The 23,259-nt window shown below is 35.7% G+C and overlaps 2 protein-coding genes across 2 annotated transcripts; both read right to left on the reverse strand.

Annotated features, from left to right (window-relative positions):
* Positions 1-7,818: 7,818 nt before the first annotated feature.
* Positions 7,819-16,236, reverse strand: LOC120011486 (AUGMIN subunit 6). Its single transcript, XM_038862611.1, has 13 exons — positions 15,959-16,236; positions 15,811-15,867; positions 15,616-15,710; positions 14,957-15,107; positions 13,898-14,023; positions 13,642-13,798; positions 12,634-12,694; positions 12,221-12,542; positions 10,961-11,086; positions 10,128-10,289; positions 9,646-9,898; positions 9,017-9,490; positions 7,819-8,418 (listed from the first exon to the last, which is right to left on the reverse strand). Exons 1-13 carry the CDS (start codon positions 16,172-16,174, stop codon positions 8,378-8,380), a joined length of 2,241 nt encoding a protein of 746 aa, XP_038718539.1. The 5' UTR covers positions 16,175-16,236; the 3' UTR covers positions 7,819-8,377.
* A 3,964-nt stretch (positions 16,237-20,200) lies between these two features.
* LOC120010169 (prohibitin-3, mitochondrial) lies at positions 20,201-22,965 on the reverse strand. The gene is made up of 3 exons (XM_038860880.1): positions 22,575-22,965; positions 21,540-22,080; positions 20,201-20,456 (listed from the first exon to the last, which is right to left on the reverse strand). The coding sequence occupies exons 1-2, from the start codon at positions 22,884-22,886 to the stop codon at positions 21,544-21,546; spliced, it is 849 nt and encodes a 282-aa protein (XP_038716808.1). The 5' UTR covers positions 22,887-22,965; the 3' UTR covers positions 20,201-20,456; positions 21,540-21,543.
* Between the last annotated feature and the right edge of the window lie 294 nt (positions 22,966-23,259).

A 23,259-nucleotide genomic window follows, 5' to 3' on the forward strand; every position in this document is an offset into this window, starting at 1 on the left:
CTGCACTAGCATATGCTAAGGATCCTAAGTATCATGGAAGGCCAAACAGATTCAAATAAAATATCACTATGTCAGAGAAATGATTGCACAAAAGGAGGTGGTCCTAAAAGTTAGGGACTCTTTTTTGTCACATGTTAAGTCCCTAAGATTATGTAAGATGTGATTGTTTGTTATGATGGTCCATTATTTTTCACAAACTCATGTGTATGATTATTTTTTTGAGAATGTTATTCAAATTTATCACTTTATGGATTTGTGAAAAAGTAAGTATAATATTATTAAGATGTCAATAAGCAAGATTGACTCACTCACATGAGCAATCACCTTTCTCGTAGTGGGAGCAAATAAAGATGAGATAAATTTGAATCTTGACACTAGAAGCGACTAGTGTGCGATAGAGTGATCATGATTCAAATATAGATTGTCTTAATAAATGCTAAGATGAAATTTTTAAGAATCTACACGATAGATTCATAATTTATCATGAGCCTATAAATATAGCCAAGTACGAAATTCTTTTGACTCTGGTAATAGCGAGCAAAATTTAAAATTTCAAGTTGGGCGCCAAAGGAAGTAGGTGACTAAACTTGGACTTGTATGGTGTAATTTGAGAATAGACATACACTTTTGGTTCAAAACGAACGAGCGAAACTCCACCATAATATGCATTTCATACTACATGTGCTAGTGATCAATTGGAAGATAAGCGAATTAATCTTTGCGTCCTCATCATGTGAGTTCGAAGATTTCTTATTCTATAATTGTACCCTTAGTTGACTTCAGATTATGTCATGAAGCTATAAAACAGTGATCGCTACTTTAACATGTATATAATGGCCATGTAATGATGCGACCTAACAAATCATAGTTTCCCGCCTCTCTCTCCTCAAATTAAATAAGGAAATTGAAAAATTAAAATCATATGGGCTTCATTGTTTCCCGCCTCTCCCCTCTACCTCATTGTACTTGTTCCTTGCCTCTCCAGCTTTTTTGTTGTCTCTCCTCATCTCTCTTATTTCTTCCCTCTCTCTTTTTAGCTTTCGTGTTCTCTCTCCTCATAGCTCTATTCTCACCTGAACTACTCACATGGCATATTTGTTATCCGACCATCATTCGTAACGCAACTGGTCCCAAAAGAACCACAAAAAGGTAAGGAACAAAATCCAACAAATCCCGACGAGTTTTGTTAATCATAGTTGCCAGACAATACAACCACCTTTAGAGGAAACCGACACCACCAATGGACTCATCTCGACAAGAAGTATCTAATCCACCCATTTTCTGGCCGAAGAGATCGCTGGAATGGGTACAGTGGCTTATTAACACTGAAAATGTAATTAATTAAGTACACTAACAACGTAATTAAGTACGTAAGCTTATGCTTCTCTTTTTTTTTTGTTCCTTTTTGCTGTAACCTTTTGACATCCTCAAATGAATAAGTGTATTTGAAGCTGAAAGATTCTGAATCTTTTATTACATTTCAAATACATATTTTAGTGATTGTAATAATTACAAACAGCTACAAGAATTACTCGTTAACTAGTTTGCACTGCCAAGCCTAGACAATATAGAAAGAATGTTATAGGGAAACATACTTGTTACAATATGCCTTCATAGTTAATGTCCCCACCGTATATATCTGCATCGCATATGAAAACCGAAAAATGTAACAAGCAACTACCAGGTATAATAACAATTAGTGACTTATAACATCCACAATGGAACTAATTACATTGCAATTGTAATAATCCAATGGTGATTTTAATAAAAAAAAAATGAAAACATAGTGATTTTACACAGCAAGGCCTTGACAGAGGAAATTTAATAGAGTTTGTCGCAGAATCTATTTTGCCATACATCATCAACAGCTCCCCCATGGCCAAAGATGGTAATTTTATCATTCGGCTACCACCACTTCCAAAAGAACCCCAAATTGAGCAGGATTGGAACGCAATCGAGCTCAGCCTCTAACGATTGCTTAGGCAACCAAAATCACGTCATGAAGTTTCAATACCGAGGGAAAAACTAGCTCGATCCGGCCATTTTCGATGACTGTTCCTCAGCATTGGAGCATCTCGTGGAGAGGGAGAGAGGAGAAAGAGGACATGTTATGGATGAGTAGAGAGAGAGAATATTTGAGAGATAAAAGAGAGAGATAACAAATTTTTTTGAAATTTTTTGATTTTGAAATTTTTTTAAATTGCAATGTTGGAATGTCTAGTTGGTATGCCACCTAGTTATGGACATGTTATGGATGCACAATTTATGAACATGTAGTGCTTTTGATTTTAAAGATATGAGAAGACCTAGATGAGTAGAGCTCGATAGCTCTAAAGGGTGATCTTGATTTGAGCTAAAAGCCTAATGATCACTACACACTAAGATTGGATTTGTAGACAAAGAGAGAAAGAAAGCTCATGAATAAGTGAGAAAACAGGATCAATGATGGTAGAAATGAAGGAAGATTATCGAAATTTGGCATGATTTCTCAACCTAAATCGAAACTGTAGTGATACATGTCCATAGAAAATAAATTCATAATGATCCATAACTAGGTGGCATTCCACCTAGACAAGTCCACATGGCAAATTCAAAATTCAAAAATCAAATCACTAAAATCACTCTTATCTCTCTTGGGATTTCAATTCTCTCTCTCCCTCTCCTCTCTCTTACGCGACATTCTCTCTCCCTCTATCATGGTCAATGACGAATCTCCACCGTCCGGCCACTAATTTGACCTCCACTACAGCCAAAAAGAAGAGTCCAGCCCCTAGAAGCAAAGATCTGCCACCACTTGCTATCAACAGTCTCTGGTTTTGTCGAAAATCCACAGTGAAGTCGCAGGTAACCGCAAGACAAAATGCCCTAATCCAGTTGATTTTAGTGTTAGTTTTGGCAACTCGAAACCACCAATTGACTCCCCTAGATGAGAAGCAAATAGCCCAGCCTGACTTGACTTTTATGGGTATTTGAGATTTCGGTCTGGGTTTTCATGGGTTTTTAAGATCTTCGTCTGGGTTTTCATGGGTGTTGTAATAATGTTGTTGTGAACTCACTGGTATGGATGGAAATGAATTTTAGATGAAATTTTTATGGGATTTTATGCTCTGCCTTCTTATTACCCTTTGAATGTAATTAGTTACGCTGTCAATGTAATAAGCCACTGGTGAGTAAACTTGGCAATGCTGGCTTATTTAGTTTGGCAAGTGTTTATTACACGTTATATGTAAATGTTACGCTATCAATGTAATAACTTATGAGAGAAAAGCGTGAAAACATTATACATATTTTTTCATTTTTTTCATTTTAATCTAGGTGGCATGTTCAGTTGGCATGTCACCTAGATTATGAACAATTCAGCTCTATAATATCCATAATCTAGGTGGCATGCCAACTAAGCATGCCACCTAGATATAATTTTAGAAAACCCTAAAAATTAAGACTTGATTCCTGCTTCTCTCACCTGAATTCGCGCTTCTCTCTCTTAGATTTTCATAAACTTGGTTTTACTTTTTGGATTGTACTTTTTTTCCTCTCTCCAACTTTTGTTACAGGGAAAGGTTCTATCTTCATCTCTCTCTCATCTAACTCAAACTTACCACTATCACATGGCATGTTTGTCATTCGACCACCGTTTGTGACGCGATTGGTCCCAAAGGAACCACGAAGAGATGACGAGCAAAACCCAACAAACCCCTAAGAGTTTCATCCACCATAGTTGCTAGAATCATGCTCGGAAGTATGCGACCATTGCGAGTATGATTCGAACAATCCGACAACCTTTGAAAGAAACTGACACCGTTAATGAACTTATCTCTACAAGGAGTATCTATCCCACCGTTTGTTTGGTCGAAAATATCGTCCGAATCCAATGAATTTAGGAATTGAATGTGTCCATTCGCGATAGTGTAATAAGACATTGTGTTCATTCGAGACAATGTAATAAGACACTATGTCCATTTAGGACAGTTTAATCACAGTGCAATTATGCTCTATGACTATGAATATGCATAAGAGCAGAAGTGCTGGCCAAAGGTGGCATCGTAGATAAAGGTGAAGATGTTGGTTGATGTGATGTGTTCTTTGTGTAGAAAAGGCATTTGCAATATTATACAAATTATAATTACACTATTGTTAAGACAGTGTAATTAGTTTTAAGTGCATGTGAAAACTATTATTCTTCATTGACATTTTGTAATGACAATTTATTATTGTATGTCATAACATAATTGACATTGTAAATGCACTAAGCTGCCATTATAATATGGTATCTCAATGGTATAATGTAATTGCATAGTGCAATTAGACAGTGTAACAATGTGATTACATGATTTAAGAGGTTCAAGAACAAATTATGATTTACGAAGTTGACTCATCGAAACCTTACCCATTTTGCTATTTAAAGACAACTAGGTCAACTTGTCTTCTATGTGTGTGTGTGCGCGCGCGCTTCTCATGTGTTCTGTTTTGATATTTTAAAATACAGTACTTTACTATAGTGTGCATATCACAGTGTATTTGGTTCCAGTGGTTTATTATACCTATATTTCTGTAGTGTATTTAGTTACAGTGGTATATCGCACTTTAATCACCGAAAGTGTAATAAACATTCTGTTATGAGAAAAACCATGCTTCAAAAGATATTCATTCCATGTTCACTTGATAAATGCATAATATTTTATAGTTGTTTAACCATCATACATAACAAATGAACGCATTCGAAATGTCTTATAGTTTCTTGAATAATAAAAGTTAACAAAATTGACAACGTCTTTGAGCGTTCGCTTCTTTGTGTATTTGATTTTGGCCATCCTAAGAAAAAGGTTCAGTTACATTATGCACTAGTGCACGACGACCTTCAAACAAACAAATTAGGTTGTGCAAAATGAGAGGGTATCGAAATGCAAAAATGCATTTGAAAAATAATTACATATCAAAATGTCAGTGTATTGAACAAGTGCATTATGCATAATTTACAAGGTGCCAAATACGATATGCATTGTGCATACTTTCCAATGTATTGACCTACATGTTCAAGTGAAAAGGGCTTGCATAACCAATTACACTTTCATACTGTAAGGGTGCGTTTGGTAAGAGGGTAAGAATTTGGGGGTATAATTTATTACCCATGTAAAAATTACAAGGGTAATAATAATTATGGAGAATAAGTGTTACCCTTGTTTGGTAAAGAAGGGTAAAATTTACCAAAATATTCATTACTCTTGTTTGTTAGGACTATACATTACTGGTGTAATACAATTACCCTTGTTTGTTATTATTGTAATGAACCAAACTAGAAAAAAGTGAGATTATGTTTTTTATTGTTACGACTATCATGTACCAAAATTTTAAAAATATAGATACATATGCATATATATACACACACGGCCAGACATATATATATATATATATATATAATAACAATTGTTAACAATTTCAACAAAATAATCTGATAACATTCAATCCATGACGAAGACGTAACACAAGAATAGGGGTCATCATTTGGCCCGCGGGCCTAGGTCGGAGCTTGGCCCTGCCCAATCCCTTGGGCGGGCATGGGCTCCATTTTTTGGGTCAGCCCAACCCGAAGCCAGACACCTCAGGCCAATTTTGGCTCAGCCCGAGCCCGACCCAAGCCCGACATTATTTATTTTTGTATATATTTATATTTATAATATGTATGTATATATATAATACACACACATACACAGACAGTGCATGCACTGTCTGTGTATATGTATATATATATATATACACATACAGTGCATATGTATATATTTATATGTGTGTCTATATGTATATGTGTATATACATATATATATACACACATATACACACACACATACATATATATATATATACATATATATCTGTGTATATATATATATATACATATACATATGTATGTGTGTGTGTATATGTATATACATATATATATACATATATATATGTATATATATATATATATGTGTGTGTATATGTGTGTATATATATATGTATATATATACACAGACAGTGCATATATATATATATATATATATGTATATATACAGATAGTGCATATGTGTATATATCTATATATATATATATATATATATATATATATATATGTATGTGTGTGTATATGTGTGTATATATATATGTATATATATACACAGACAGTGCATATGTGTGTGTGTAGATATATATGTGTATATACACACAGACAGTGCATATGTGAGTGTGTGTGTATATATATATATGTGTGTGTATATGTGTGTGCGTGTCTGTGTATATATATACATATATATAATATATAATATATATGTGTATATATAATTTATGGGCTTTTAGAATTTTTTATTTAAAGGGGTAATAGGTTGGAGTAAAACTTCTCATTACTTTTTATTACCCAGGTCCCCCCACTAGTAAACTTTATGTGTAAAAAATAAGCTCAATTACTAAAATTTATTACAGGAGTAAAAATTATACTGACATAACAAACACAAGTAAACTTAAAATTTAATTACCCTTGTAACTATTACACCCCATTATCCTCGTACCAAACGCACCATAAGTGTATTTAGCAACTGTATTGTTTAAAATTTACACTATTGCGAATACATTATGCAATATTGCAAGGCCTACAAACAAATCAATTATATTGTGCATACTTTCATTGTATTACACTTTCAAACTGACAGTGTATGCTTTCAACCAAAAAAGGCTTCTACACCCCATTACACTATCAAACTGATAGAGTATATAGCCCCTGCTTTGTGTAAAATTATAGATTGTCAGGATCCATTATGCAATAGTGCAAGGTCTACAAAAACACGAATTACATTTTTACAAACGATAGTGCAACACCAATCTTCCCCAACAAACCTAATTACATTGGTCTTACATTTAAACCCATGGACAACAACAGTAAATATGTGATAATTACTTTTTTTTTTTCATAGTGTAATTAATTTTGAACAATGTAATAACGCACTAGAACATACCTTCGATGTGGGTCTCCATTTGTCGATGGTCGTTTCAGTTGACGAAGGGCTGGGCTAGGTGCTCCTCACCTAAGGGAGTTCATTAGTGGTGTCGGGTTGCCAAATCGACTCTGAAATCAGCTAGATCGATGCTTTTTGTCTTGTAGTTACTCGCAACTTCATGGTGGATTTTCATCAAAATCAGCGATTATCGACGATAAGTGATGGTTGGGCTTTGCTCATGGGGGTCGGGCGCTTCTTTTGACAGCAACGGTGGTCAGATTGGTGGCCAGAAGACGGAGATCCATCGTTGACCATGAGAGAGGGAGAGAGAAGTCGCGTGAGGGAGGAAAGGGAGAGACAGATGAGAGAGAAAATTAGAATTCCAAGAGAGAGATGAGCGATTTTAGGGGTTTAATTTTCGAATTTTGAATTGACTTCGTCACCTGTTTACATGGCTTGTCATGTCATTATGGACACTTATGGACATTAAACTTATGTATGACTACCACTACCGTTTTTGAAATCGAAATGTATTTACCTAATTTGTAATTTTCTCTGTTTGATTTTGTTTTCTTTTTACAATAATTCACGGTGTCCTTTTTATGTAAAAAAAATATCATATGTAATGACATAGTGGCTTTCCGGTTGTCATGTCCACAAAATTGGGTAAACTATTACTCGAATAGTGAGATTGGGACAGATTTTGAGTTGCTTTATGAAACATCGAGGATAGAAATGAGAAATTTTATACTTGAATGATAGAAATGAGAAAAGCGGAATACTTCAAGAGCATTTTATATAATTTAGCCAAAATATAGAGCATCCTTAATCTAAATCAATATCAATGAATAACAAATTAAAAAACAAAAATTTCTTCTATAAAAATATAAATACAAATTTCCACAACCTTTGTAATTCTTTCTCCTTCCATCTATTGAGAGATACACAAATAAATCTCAAGTACTACATATTTGTCACATACAAATATCTCAGTCCAAAAAAAAATAAAAAATCAGCCGTGACGGTTACCGGAAGCATGGTATTATAACAATGCAGGCATCCACTGAACAATTGCAAGAATACTATTTGCTATAATTTCAGTTAGAAACCTCATGTACCGAAGTTCTCTCCTAACATTCGTTGATACGACTCCATTCAAGAGAAATTCTGGGGATTCCCGCCTCGCAGCCAAGTTTCCATAAGATATCATTGATCTAACTTTAGTGGTCAAAGTGTGAACAGAGCACTGCTGTTTTGTTCATATTTCCTCCACAAGAAGCTACCAACGGTGCAAAAAAGTAGGGCTGGAAGGCAATGAACTGGAATAACAATACATGCAAACAGCCTGTCGTACAAATTACAAAATGTTCATCGTGTTCGGCAGATGAGCACATGCCCAGACGTGAACTTCAATGCTCCATCAAAGCAGTTTCAGTTTCTGACAAAGGAGCTGCAATCATAGAGTACAATGATAAGCCCAGACTTGTACATTTTACTCTTCATCAAAGCAGTTTCAGTGATGACAGTGGAGTTTTGGAGGATAAAAACATACTTCCGTCTTAATGTGTGTGTGTGTATCGCACAAAGGAGCCACAAGCTTTAGCCAACCATGATATTGGCAGAGAACAGTATCTGGTGGAGAAATGGTAAACATATACATGGTATGGAAATAGAAATTCTCTAGCCAAACTTGGCCAGGCATACGACTGGCTAACAAGGGATGAGACTCATAAATAGGTTATACAGTATTGCAAATCTTGAATGAACACCAAATTTACCTAGAGTCACCTAGCCTAAACAAAAATGAGGCACCTAATTATGCTGATGACCAATAAACCCCCTTGAAATGAGCCAAGAAATTAGGCTCTAAAGGATCATATTCAAATCGAATGGGTATGTAAACAACTCTCATGACAAGACTTTGCAGTGGCAGGGTCAGGGAAAGACATGATTATATGCAGACCTCTCTCCCACATAATTTAGAGAGGCAATTATCATGCATATATCTAATGCTTATAAAACATACTTGGTGGCTACAGTAAACATACCAAGTAAATCCTCGTAAGAATCTGCTAACAGGGCTGTGTCCATCAGCAAAGGAGGTGAGAAGACCTGATCCTGGCTTTCCTCAACCTCAAAAAATGACCTTTGTGCATCAGAAACTGTACCGTTGGAGCGAGCAACTGACAGAAATCCATTCACTTGGTCATATTCGTGAAGTGAATTAAAATCATTCAAACCATCTGGTAAATCGTCATGCTTGCTCGGAACATGACCATGAGAAGAATGATTCTCTAGCAATGAAGCATCTGTTTGAAATACCGATAATCTTTTACTCCTTGAAGATATCTTGCTTTCAGGGACCAGATGAGAAAACCCAGCTGTCGAAAGAGATGCAAAAAAGTGCTCAGAACCTTCATCAGAATTAATATCTGTAGACGATTCCAAATTACAGGATTGCATGGACAATGCTGCCTCTCTTACAGACCTCTTTAGGTTCTGAACATAAGAATTGTCATCATCTACAAAAGCAAAAAAACAATAATAATCTCAATTTAACTCGAATAAATACCAAACACTTTCATTTTTATGTTACAACTGGAAAATTAAGTTAAAAAAGACCTAAAGTGTATACATGGCAGAAGATCATAACAAGGGACAAGGAATATGACAAAACCTTGTGGTGGATTATCTAGTCGATTATCTGATAAAGGCTGGTCAGAAGAGTTTCTTGCTGATATATTTTCTAACTGGTTGCTGTGTGCAGCTAATGTTTGTCGTTTTAGCATGTTTCCACCCTTCCCAGATGAACTTGGAGTCGAACTAAATAACTGTGGGAGCTTCAGAGCTGGGGGACTGGCCAAAACCTTGTCAAGCATAACATTTGACATTTTTGAAGTAACCTCAGCCACATCTTCTGTGCTACTCTCCTAAAAGTTCATAAAGGATTAATAAAAAGTTAGCAGTTCAACAAATGCTTTCTCTAAAGTTGAGCATATTGAAGTAGGTATCCAACATAATGTTTCACACTCATTTGCTACCAGCATCTTTACAATCTGCTGTACAGACAGAATGGTATCACTCCTCTTCTTCCACGGACGTCCTAGTCGTGAACTTGACAAAATAGGGCAATTACCACAAAAGGAAAAGAGAAATTACCAATGTCCTTCCACTGCTGTGAGCTTCTATAGGTGAGGTTGCTCGACCATGGTGTTTAGTGAGAGGAGGTATGTTAGAGGGTATACGATTCACTTTCTCCGTACACTCAGCTATTGAGGTTTGTATCATTGGTGCAACTTCCTTCAATTGGTTAATAAGCACCTGCAAATGATCATATTCAAATGCAAAATGTCAAATAAATCTTGAACATGACATCTGTTAAGTCATCATCAATGCCTAACATGACATCTGAATAATCCAAATCATAATTAAGGTCCTTGAAAAAGCATCCTAGACACAAATTAGATTATAACAAAATTCCAGTCATCACATTGATTGAAGGGAAAAGGTCATTTATCCTCACCCAGCCCTTTTTGTGGAAAGTTTGTCAATTCTTAATCATCTCTTAATAAATTTCCATCAAAAGTAGTGTTTCTTCTAAGACAAAAGTTCTACAAAATTTTATAAAGCTTTCAGGAGAAACAAAAAAAAAAAAGATATCAACCCTGTAGTTTGCCTGATCTGCTTCAAAAAAGGGATTGAAAGGCCTTGCCTTGCTTTTTGAATAAAATCTAGAAGGGGGCTTGGGCATAATAATGACATGATAGCCAGAAGGAAAAAATGATGCATTGATAATGTCATGATATCCAACATCAGTACGAGGTGAAAAGTGTACGCAACATATATGAGAAAATGTCAGAGAAAAAGATTTAAGCCAAAAAAAATTTTAAAAAAATAATAGAAAAGAAAGAAAGACGTAGGAAATAAAATTTTCAAATTATGCAATACATTCTCCCATTAGAATAACCAGCCGGTGTATGAGTCATGTTTACCTGAAAACTAGCCAGGTGCTGCTGATGTTCAGCAAGAGTTGCAGCTAAAGACTCTGCATGGCCACTTGTGTCACCATCATGTGCACTTCGTAATATATCAGGACCCTGTCCATCGTTAGCTTTAGCCTACAAAAGAGTTAAAGTATAATAGCACCTCATTATGTCAACAAGGATAAGGCAATCAAGCAGTCCACGCTACTTCTCTTTGCCCCAAAAGAGGTTCTATCTATGCTATTAAGTATTGAGGATGATATTCTTTGCATGGATACTTGTCAAATATGGCACAACAAAATATAAATCTTTTAGGTATAAAAGAATTTTCTATATGTTAACCCGTGCTTTAATTTGCAAGAAATTAAAATAAAGAGAAAATACCCCCATAAGGCAATCTTGCTGACCATGAGTGAAATTATAACAGAAAAACGTAACGGCTTCACCAACAGAACAGAAGCATAAAAACTCAATTTTAGATATAAGACTCTCGGTTCAACAGAGTTACGCAAAAAATGAACCAACTTAAACATATGTTTATGATATATTATAAAGTATAAACAATAAGATGAGAGCAAATGTATCACAGATAAAGAACAAAACAAGCTTAAACAAAAGATACATAACAAAACAAGTCCACCAATATTAAGTTCACTTTCTTAATGCCAAAACACATATATTATGAAATATGAATTAACATGGATTACAAAAATAAGATTGTATATTAGTTGACAACATCTGCTACAGTGTTTCAATTTATCTGTAAACAAGGATGTGATTTGCACCATCATTTTCCAATGTATAAGTTGATACATTTAGTACAAAATAATTTGCAAGGTCAACCCCAAGGATGCTCACAATCTGGGTGAATAATAATGTCAGTCTAATAGTTCCAATTGCTTCAATCTAGTTCCAAGAACAATTCAGCCTCATTTTTAGAACAAAAGAATGAAGCAGCTTCAACACTGCTTTAACTCATTTAAATTATTACCAAGCCCTCATATTTATCTTCATATAATGCAAGTGAAATCACCATCATAGAGACATCTAGGAACTGAAACATACATAGACAAAATTATATTTCAAGATAAGTACCAACTCGGTGTGACATGCTGCATGGATTTAAAAATTTTCACATATGCTATCAAGAAAAGCTGCTCATTGTGTTGAACTCAAGCCTTCAGGCGTTAAGTAGCTCCATAGCAACATCCAATATTATATTATGTTCCACAAATTGAATATCTTTAGACTATAAAATGAATGGCATACCAGATAAAGTGACTGTTTATGAACGCGTTGCAATGCATGAGTCCAACGTCTGATAATTTCTGCTACATCCACAGTGGGGTTAACTCTTCCGCCTCTATCATCCACTAGCGAAAGTGTATCATCATTTACTTGCAAATGAGATGAATCTACATTGTTCTTCAGTTTTACCCTATTTACAGACAGATATGATCCATAACTAAGCTCTTTGTCTTCCAAAAGAGTTGAATCTAGATCAGTAGGCTGTGCAGACAGGGCATCTATGTAAGGAACCTGAGAACTCTGATCCATAGCCGCAAGCAAAGATGAACCAGAGATACGATATCTGTACAAGAACATTATACATGGAAGATAGATGTGTCATTGACATCTACAGCACGCAATACGATACATCATACATGTTGGCGGTATATTACCTATGCTCTCTATGAGCGATCAAATCCTCGATTGGCCCGGAAGCAAGAACTTCATGTTGACCTGGGGACAGAAGTATTAAATATGGGGATGGTCTATTCGAGTTTTGGTGAAAAAGGATAAATAGGCCACCATTAAATGTTGAGTCATCAAGTAGATTTGATAGCTAATATTTTCACCAAACTTAAGAAGAAAACAAGCAATAACATTTGAGCAACGAAAATCCACAAAATGATAATATATATGAGCAATTAACATCAGATAAGTGAAGAAAGCACCAGATGAGTAATTCATGAAGAGAAGAAACAAAAACTCAATTGTTAATTTATGTGACTCCACTTGAACTATGCAAGAGGAAATGGACAAAAGTAATTTAACTTAAGATTGACAAACCCACTGAAACGAACTAAAGCAAGAAAGTGAACTATTCATTTGAAGCTACAAACAGACAATATTATGGAACCATTTGAACGATTTCTCTCCGTTTTCAACTTTAAACTATAATAACCAAGAACAAAATGCGACACTAATCCAGCAATGAGCCATCATCAACTAATTTACAACACAACATGAAGGGAAAACTGGAGAAATCCTGCTAATTTACACTGTTGCAAAACCGTAACAAGAGGAGATTGAGCTTATAAGATAAAGGCTATAATAATCATTAACTAAATTCTGTAAGAGTCCAGAAGGCATGGCCAACCCAAACTCACATGTGTTGGCATAGCAACATTTTACAGCCAGAGAAACAATGTATTGCTTTAATCATCAGTAAACTACAAAGACAGCAATATAAGTCCATTACGTTGCAGGAAAGGAAAGAAAGGGTAAATCATTTTCTGTTCAAAGTCACCTTATCACAGCACAGAAGTGAACTTGATATTAATTTATATGGCAAAGAAATTAAGGCATTATATTTGAAGAATAGAAGACATCATGCCCGCAAAATAATTCCCAACTAACCTTGCCTCCCTAGTTCAAGAAAAATTAACCGTGATAATTTCACTTACTTTTGCGAGCCAATATAGACTCCCACAAGCGAGTTGCCTTAGAAACTAAATGGGAATTCTGACTCGAACTTGATACAAGATCATCCCACTGTTCCCCTTCCAACTTTACTTTGTTTCTCAAGTCGTGTAATTTTTCCAACTCTTGCTGCAAATAAGCCTGAGATCGAAGTACCCATCAATAAATGAAGAAAAATCAAAAGTAGCTCAAATTAAGATGATATTAGTTATGTTCAATGAAAATGAGTCACCACTTTACCTCTTCGGCACAAAGACCACGAAACTCTGCAGTCATTTCATGAGCCAAATTTGACCACATAGTCTGTCTCTGTACTGCCATTTCTGCAATTTTAAGGAATCTCCTTCGTTCTAGCGCTATTCTAGCCTGTTCAAGATGGAATTTGCATCAGCTATGTTACCCTTAGTGGAGCAGTTCAAGAAATCGGTGCTGAAGGGAGGGCAAGCAAAAGAGCAAATTACAAAAATTATTCTCTTCATAATCTGCAGGGCTCGCAGTACCTCACAACATACAAAATTTAGAAGACAAGCACCAAAGATCATGATGGCCAATGTCATATACTAGTGGACCTATTGCTAACAGATTTGCACTCAAGGAACCATTATTTAATTGCATATCATGTTCCAGGATAAAGTAAAGCATTATCCTGAAATAAGTGTAGATTTCCTAGGAAATACTTTCGAATATATGTCATCTAACCATCAACTTCATAAACTCTAGATTTTCAACCAATCCTTCATGATGTGACTCAAATTCATTTTCACTTTCAGTAGGTAAATTACTAAAAATTTCAAGTATCAAAACCTAGAAAAGCAAGCATTAAGCAAGAAAAAAAACATGGGCCTCTACATTTAGAGAGGAAGTTGTATCTATCTCTATCATGTGAGTGTCCTTGGTGGTTGCTGATGCAGTGGAAGAGATCCAAGTTTAGCTCTGAATCTCAAATTTTAAAAATAATAGTGAATTAATATAGAAGGGCTTTGAAGTAATAGAAACCAAATGACATTGTAAAGATGTACATGATAGCAAACCATTTCTGATTGGTTGAGTGAATTTGAACACTTGACAAATATTTGATCTCAGACATAGTATAAAACCTGGATTGTAAGCCTTGAATTGGTGGAACATGATGTTTTACTGGTCCAAATATAGGGATCCCACAGGTAAAGTGTGAATGTGAACATGACCATAGCTAAGAAATTTCAATAATTTGGAGATCAACCTTTGTGCCCTTGACCAACTTGAAACATAACTCTATATCTTTGAACAAACATTTACGCGGTTTTAAATTCACATTACCTTTGTTATGGGAAGGAGAGTGGCTGCATGCGAGAAGGCAACATCTGTCAATGAAGCAGGCAGGGGGTTTGAAGCTACATCAGATGCAAATGTCCGTCGATGAACCTCTCGCAAAGCATGCAATGAAAGCTGCCACAAAAGTTCAACAAATCTGCAGCGAAAGCAGTTCTTCTCCATAAGCAAGACTAATTCTACACAAACCCCGAAACCCCCAACCACAACAATGAAATATCTGCAAATTAATTTCTAGCATTCTCATAAAAATGGCGATCGACATCATTTTTGGTAGAAGACTAGAAGTGCAGAATATTGCAACAACACTAAAAGATTGACAGATTTCAGAATATCACCCTCTTCTGGGGTTGCCAAAAAATAAAGGGAAAAGGGAAAGATTTCAAAAATATTAAATAGAACATTTTGAAAATAAACTTCATGTAAGTGATTTCCACATAACCATTTGGCCTAATAGAAGAAGCAAACGGTCAACAGAATAAAAAAAGAAAAAAGATATAGTATGGTACCCATATCCTAGTGTCCATAATTTTACTAATATTCCTGAGCAACCAAAAGCAGCTGTATCTAAAATTCAAGAACTATAGCAGCCTTTTAGAGCAAAAACAAAGACAAGACAATTATTGAGCATGGTATCTGCAACCAACCTTGGTCCACAGCAGGTAGCAAGCGATGAAACCCTCGAATTGCTTCTGGGAAGCGCCCCCTGCGACTCGAGCTCACTAATTATCGCTTGCACTACCTAATCCACAACACTCCACAATAAATATTCCCTAATCCAAGACCAAATAACAAAAAACGAAAACAACGAAAAATTGATTGCAAACCAAATAGATTATTACCTTACGAAAATCTCGCGATTGCGCCGAGTCGAAAATCGGCCACACCTTATCGAAGTCCTGAGAGATCTCAAAATTAGACAAGCAGAACGGATCGAAGTTAATCAAACACTAACTATACATGCACACACAATTATGAATAGAATATTACTTTGGCAGATTGAAAAGGACCGCGAAGGGAGGAGAGGATGAAGTAGAGAAGTTGCTCGCCCAATTTAGGGTTGGAGTGGCGGAAGAGTCCAACCCGAGGGGTCCCGTTGGATGCTCCGACACCAATGATAGCCGGATCTAGACCCAACAGCAAGCAGTTTGTGTACATTGCACTCTCGAGCTCGATCTCTCTCTCCTTCTCTCTGTCCATCGTCATCTAAACTCGCGATTTGCAATCTGTTCCTCCTCTACTTGTCGTTGTTTGTTCTTTCAATTTTGAAAATGAAGGTCCCTCTGAAATCTGTTATTTATGAAATTGATGGACATATTTTTTAATTATGAAAATGTTTGGGGTAACTTTTTTGAATCTTTATTATGGATAATGGGGCCCCTGACAGGTTATTGCCGAATGAAGGAATTTGAAATGGGGAGGGATACTACTAAAATGCACACCACCTACTGTTGCCAGCCGGCTTGAATGAAGTGTCGTCGTCTTTATTCACGATTAGCCATTAGGGAGTGCACTGGTCCTATATCAGATTATCAGGGGCACCCAAAAAAAATAATTTAATTTTTTTAAAAAAAAATCAAAAATTTGTTGTATCTATTATGAAGAATCTAATGGCATTTTTTCCCTTCCAAAAATATTTGAAGTCATGAAAATTCTACACCCATCGTCGTTCGATTTTCGATCACGATGAATTTATCTTTGTTTCGAACAAAAACATATATCGTTGGATTTATCATTTTTCTAAATATTTTTGATGCACCAAATGGTGAGCATTGGTCCAATGGAGCAAGAATTTTCAAAAACATTTGGAACATTTCATTTATGAGCCGAAGAGTTATTTTTCATTTTCAAGTAGTCTTCAATCGATTACTTATCAATCAATATTCGATTGATTGGTCTGAGGTTTTTTAGTATAATTACTAATATATCCTTCATCCAAGTGTTATAGACCAATAATAACTTCATTAAAAGCATTATACAAATAAGTCCCTAAATTAAAATTTAATGAACCATTAAGTACTATTAAAAATTTATAAGGCGATTTTAGCCTTTACTCGGTTTTAACCATTAAATACTTTTTGCTCTTTAAACAAACTTCAAAATATTTTATTCTCAAAATACATATCGAAATAGGAAAAAATGGTCAAACAAAGCAATGATTTAAAACAAGAGAACTTCATACTTTTACGCATTAGTTAATTATATAGGAATCATAAAATTTCACTCATAATAAATTATATTAAGCGTATAAGAATGTACATATGAAATTTCATAAAAAACAAAATACATATGATCACTCAAACAAGTATCATCACTGTTCTAAAAATAGTGAAATTTCACTACTCTTTTTCTGGAACTTTCTATCAAGATCTTCGATTTTCATGGTAACATCTCGTTGGTTGTGCATCTTATTCAAGGAGGATGTGGATGCTATTGGAAGTTGTGGCAACATCCACTTTGCAGGTCTTCAAGCTTCATGCTTCAATATGTAGGAACATGGCTAACGACAATTATTTTGTTGATGCTTTTGCATGAAAGATCGTGTAAAAATGTGTTCTTCTCTGATGTGCACGACAAACATGACTTAGGCTTTGTGGTGTTGTGTTTTAGCTGGAAACATACTTGAGAGAAATTAGGAATGTTTAGTTAACAGAACCTTATTTCTCCTGTACTCTCTTTGAGATAATCTCGCTGGAATTTTGGTTATTTCTTAACAAACCAATTTTGAAAAGAATAAACAATTTAGACAAAAATTCTCTGATTTGTAGCCTTTTGGACACTGACTTTCAATCAATCCTGACTTCTAGGAACTAACTCCTATACTTCAGGTCAACAATCAATTAAAAGCTTGCAAAATAAACAAATGTTAATATAAAAAATCTCCTGCCTTCGCCACGTGTCACCAAGAGATTGGTTGTTCTTTGCACGCCGTGGGACCCATCTTGACATGTGTCAGTTGGCGTGTGGAGGTCAATTCCGATATAAACAACAAGTCTATAAAAATACTAAAACGTGTAAAAAGTTGTACTATCGCGTATCTGGGCTTCAAGTTGGGATTGTTTTCAGTGGCGAAGCCACGTATAGTCCCCCCTCAAATTTTTTTAAAAATACACATATATATACTAAATAACAAAAAAGACCCCCCTGAATTTTTAATTTTGACCCCCTTGCTATAAAAAATTATGTTCATGGTTGAAATAATAAGATATGTAGCAATTATTACTTATCATATTCTATAAATAGTTGATTTTTAGTGTTATTTTTCGTATTTTCGAAGATATAATTAATAGATAATCAAAAAAAAATTTGGGGGTGCTGTCCCGGACCCTGTTTAACTTCGCCCCTGATTGTTTTAGTATTTAAAGTGTTTTGTAGGGTTGTTTTTTATGCATATTTTTTGTTATTTTATGTCATTCTAGGGATGAAAGGGTAATTTTACCTGTTCAATTATTTTATTGCTTTTTGGTTTTCTTTGCCATTATTTTATTATTTTATTGCATTTTTTTTTTGTTATTAGGTAGAAAGACGTAAATGTTGTGTTGATAACCTTGTTTTGCTCTCAAAAATCTGGTGTTAGGTGAGGATTTTCAGGTGATTGCTGTTCCTTTAAGGAATTATATGGGACAACTGATAAGTATAATAGCTTTTCTTTGCAGAAATATATGATTAATTACACACTCAAGGACTCCTGCCTTTATGGTGAATATAAATCTGAGAATCAGTTTTATTTCTAATTTTTTGTATTTATTTATTATTTCCCAGTTGGTTTGTGTGTCAACGCATCTGCTTTTGAGTAAAATTATCAAGCAAACATGCAACGAAGTGGGACTGAAAGTATCATAAATCCACACTCCCATATATATATATATATTAACTATATTGTTCATTTTCGGATTTTTGTTTCCATAAATACATCGGATTACCCTCCATGTGCTAGGAAGTAGGATAAGCCCAACTCACTAAGCCCATAAAAAGGCATAGCTGAGTGTAAGGGAGGAACTTTACTAATAGTTACCACTCAGGTTGGATCTTGACGTGGTATATTTTTGTCTTTAACAGGGAGTCAGAAATATTTGAGCAATAAGTGTTAATGAAACTGAATTAATTAACAACTTGAACAACAGTTGCAATAATTGGAGTAACAATGATGATGGCTAAGAATAACAGGGTTTGTTGTCTATAGTTATGTCAGTGGCGGAGATAGGCGGGTGGAGTGGGGTCAAGTGACCCCACTCAATTTTTTTTAAAAAAAAATTAATATATGTAATATTTTATTTGTTATTTGTCTAATTGTAATATGTTTGTTTTTATGACTATGATTATTTGGGTGATTTTAACTAATATCATTTTGTCCTCTTAATAGGTTATTTTGGTATATAATTGTTTATCATTATAGAAAGTGCGACCCCAGTGACAATCCATCCCAACTCCGCCACTGGTTATGTAGTAACTAGTTTATCTTTCTAAGTTTTGCGATTGTGTCCACTTGGGAATAAAAATCTGGTGTGGTTTGAAGCAATGAATAAATTGTATCAAGCCATGTATAATGCTTTGAAATGCTTACAACTACAAGAAACTGCCTCTTTTGCGATAGAAATTATTTGCGTCGCTAATTTTCTTATTTGCGTTGGAAATTCTTAGATTTTCCGTCACAAACGTTTACCAGAAAAAAAGGACCAGTTAGTGACGGTTGCTTCATGCAGAATTTTTTTCTCTCCATATGGTATTTTAGGGCAATTTTCATGCTACGTAACTTCTTTTGTGTATGTTTTCAAAATATCAGCTGCAGAAAGGATTTTGTTCCAACGCTTACATCATTCTCTGTGTGGTTGCTTCACGCAGAATGAGACAAATTGCACGGGAGTCACCGGTGTCACTAGTTCAGAAGTAACACACGGGATAAGTTTTTTTTTTTTTTATACAACCATAGTCCTATTGCCAAAATTCCAGAGGCCATACAACTCGAGGAATCTCCATATTGGCATTTCTTGTTCAAGACTCGCAGAGACTGCCATTGTAATTGTAGGAAAACTAACCTTGAATATAATGTGATGCATTCTTCCAAAGGTTATGTAGAACTCCAGCCACAATATGGGTAAAGGGAGTCAAAACCTTGCCAAAACACATAAAAAGTCACCATTCACAACACCATAACCAAAAGGGGCAGAATAACAACAGAATAAATGAAAGTAGCCCAACGTACCAACAGCAAAAATGGATGAAGAGAAGGCATGCAGAAAACTAATTAATATGATCATATCAAGTGCAACACATACTCTGTATTAACATTGGAATTCCGAAATAACTGAACGGGAGTTATTAATAGACGAAACGTTCACATCATCGACTTCCTAGACTTCAAATTCTTGATCCTAGATGATATATTGCCCCAGCCAAAAAAAAAATAAAATGTTTTCCCCAGTAATGACAGAAATACTACTCCAGCAATTCACACTTCCATTTTATGAATTCTCTCATCCCAGAATACCTGCAAAGAAGAAGAAAAATATCAACTTACAACACAAACCATTATTATGATCTAAGAATGAAAATCTAAGTGCAAAACGATTAAGTTAAGCCGAAAAGAAATTCCTCCAAAAGTCTTGCAGTTGCAGAACCAATCACTCTATCCCAATAAATTTTCAATTGAACTGGAGAGTTCATCATGCACCCAATTGCAGAAGTGAGAAAGAAATGAACCGGCCTGACAACTTGACCCAGCACTGTAAATGCTAAGAGTTAATAAAATGAACAAGGTCATGTTTCCCCCGCGCACATTTGCAAGTAAGAGATGGAGAAGCAGGACACCTTGAAGTTATATTTCCCTCATACTCAAGCAGTTATCATTGTTTTGTCCCTTTAGGGATACCCAATAAAAAGTAATATCTTGGCTTGTTTTCAATGATAAATGAATTCAAAAGGATTTGAGTTGACTGCCAGGTTATGAAGCATCCAGAACAAAAGCTAAAAAGAAATCAAGTCTAATACAATAAATATTAAATAATATTTATTCAGTGACAAGAACCTTCCTCGACGCCATTGCTCTTAGGAGTTCATTTTGGAGCTATTTCCTAGTTTCCATTGTGAGACACTGAGACTTCTACTTCATTCACTCCAAATAAGCAACAAAGTCTCCAAAAATCTCAGTCAGCCATGTACAATATATGAGAAGGCAGTTAGTTGAGTGATTGACTGCTTCCTCCACAATTTTACATAAGGGGCTTCTTGTGAATTCGATGCAGATTTATTTTTTGCGTTTCTTTTATTCAAATTGTCAAAGTATTTGCAAACATCCAAGCTCATTGAGCCTCAAATACAATTTCCACATTATCATGAAGTCTAGATACTACATAGCAGAACTGAAAATGTTATATTAATATCATACTCAATACCACACCATCATAAATAATAGAAACTTGTAAATAAATATCAATATATCATACCACCAAATCATGTAGCAAACAAAATCCAAGTAACATTAATAAAAATTATTATTGCATATTTCAAATAGGTGACCTAAAATCCGATTCCAGTGGCAAGTTTCACACATGAAAAGCAAAACAAAACTTACCCATTCAACGGCCAACCATGCCTGGATTGAGACCCAGAAGCATTTGCTGCCCACCAGGGATGTATGCCACATTGGGTGACTTGGCAAGAGTTGCAGCAATCTCCCTTGATGCCTCGATCCTCCTCAACTCAATCAGCCCCATACCTGCCTTGGTAGTCGCATCAGATATTAGTCTTGCAGATTCACTCTCACCTTCAGCCCTAATAACAGCTGCCCTCCGTTCTTGGTCAGCCTTCATCACTACAAACTTGGACCTTTCTGCCTCCTGCTGTGCCACCTGCTTCTGCTCCACAGCCCTTGAGAACTCAACCCCATAAGACAGATGAGTGATAGCCACATCATCCAGCACAATGTTGAAGTCCTTAGCACGCTTCATCAGAGAATCCCTAACCAGGGCAGACACATGTGGCCTGTCTGTCAGAAGCTGGTCGGCATTAAACTGTGCAACGACTGCCTTCAATACCTCATTGCCGATAGAAGGAAGCACCTTCTCATCGTACTCAAGACCAAGGTGTTGGAATATGTAGGGCAAGCGTGAAACCTTCAAACCACAAAGTCAAAGATTCAATAAATTCCAGAGTAACCATTCAATACTATATACTACCCTAGACACACCAAAAAAAAAAGACAAAAGGATATGACATGGCTAAAACAACAAGGAAAATCTGCACATACAAAGAAAAACGTATCTGAAAATGAAATGAAAAAGGAAGTCATCCTATAAATTTCAGTGTAACCTTTCAATTCTATTCTCAGGCATATAGGAAAAACAAAATCTATAATCATTGGCTAAAACTAAGAGCGAACAAAATTTCAGCGTGACAATTCAATTCTCAGACATATAAGAAAAGCAATACCCATATGGGCAGCTAAAACTAAAACGAAACTCAGTATGTGCAAGAGAAACGCATCTGAAAACCAAAAAAAAAAACACGATTTAACTGAACAGAACAAACAAAAACAAAAAGTTCCTCAAAAATAAAAGAGAAAAGGAAATGTAAGCATATATAAGAAGCAGGGAGTTGAAAGATTTGCCTCTGGACGGGAGAGGACACGGAGAGTGAGGTTGACCATCTGAAGATCCTTGGTGCCGGAGATAGAAGAGAAGGTGTGGGGGCGAGTGCGAATGTCGAAGACGAAGGGCTTCTGCAGCCAAGGGACGAGAAAGTGAGTGCCCTCCCCAACCGTCGTGTCGATCACCCCGCGGAACCTGTCAAAGAGGACGGCCCTCTGGCCTCCGTCAACAGTGTACAGCGACGCATTAAGCACAGTCGCTGCTGTTCCCAGTCCGAAGGCCGCCCGGGCCAAGTTTGTCAAGAAGGATACAGCCGCTTGGTTGCTACCCATTCTCGCTGCAGAGGATTTGGTGGCTTTGTTTCTTTTTTATTTTTTTTTTACGATTTAGGGTTTATGAGGAAGGTGATGTTTTGCTGCTGCCGGTATAAAACCCTGAAGGCGTGAACTTGGAGTAGGGGTCAAGATTAGAATGGGCTGGGCTTCGATAAAGATTTGGGCCTTAGAAATGGGTTTCACATCACAACAACAACGACATCAAGGCCTTGTTGAAACGATTTAGGGCCCCAATAACTCCTTATCTCACGAGTATGGTTGTTAAGCTTCAGGCCTAACATGTGTTTTAATGCCTGTATAAGAGCACTTGTATCAGTTTTTCTAATCAATTCTATAGGGTTTGAAAAAACAATTTTATTTTTGATTTTTA

Source organism: Tripterygium wilfordii, chromosome 12 (assembly GCF_013401445.1).
Source record: "Tripterygium wilfordii isolate XIE 37 chromosome 12, ASM1340144v1, whole genome shotgun sequence".
NCBI lineage: Eukaryota > Viridiplantae > Streptophyta > Magnoliopsida > Celastrales > Celastraceae > Tripterygium > Tripterygium wilfordii.

Coding starts and splice junctions, on each gene's coding strand:
- LOC120010169 (XM_038860880.1), bottom strand. CDS start 22,886: ATGGGTAGCAACCAAGCGGCTGTATCCTTCTTGACAAACTTGGCCCGG. Junction 22,081..22,574: donor GTGTCCTCTCCCGTCCAGAG/GCAAATCTTTCA, acceptor TGTGGTTTGAAG/GTTTCACGCTTGCCCTACAT.
- LOC120011486 (XM_038862611.1), bottom strand. CDS start 16,174: ATGACGATGGACAGAGAGAAGGAGAGAGAGATCGAGCTCGAGAGTGCA. Junction 14,024..14,956: donor CTCTCCTTCCCATAACAAAG/GTAATGTGAATT, acceptor CATCTTGAACAG/GCTAGAATAGCGCTAGAACG. Junction 13,799..13,897: donor GTGGTCTTTGTGCCGAAGAG/GTAAAGTGGTGA, acceptor CTTCGATCTCAG/GCTTATTTGCAGCAAGAGTT.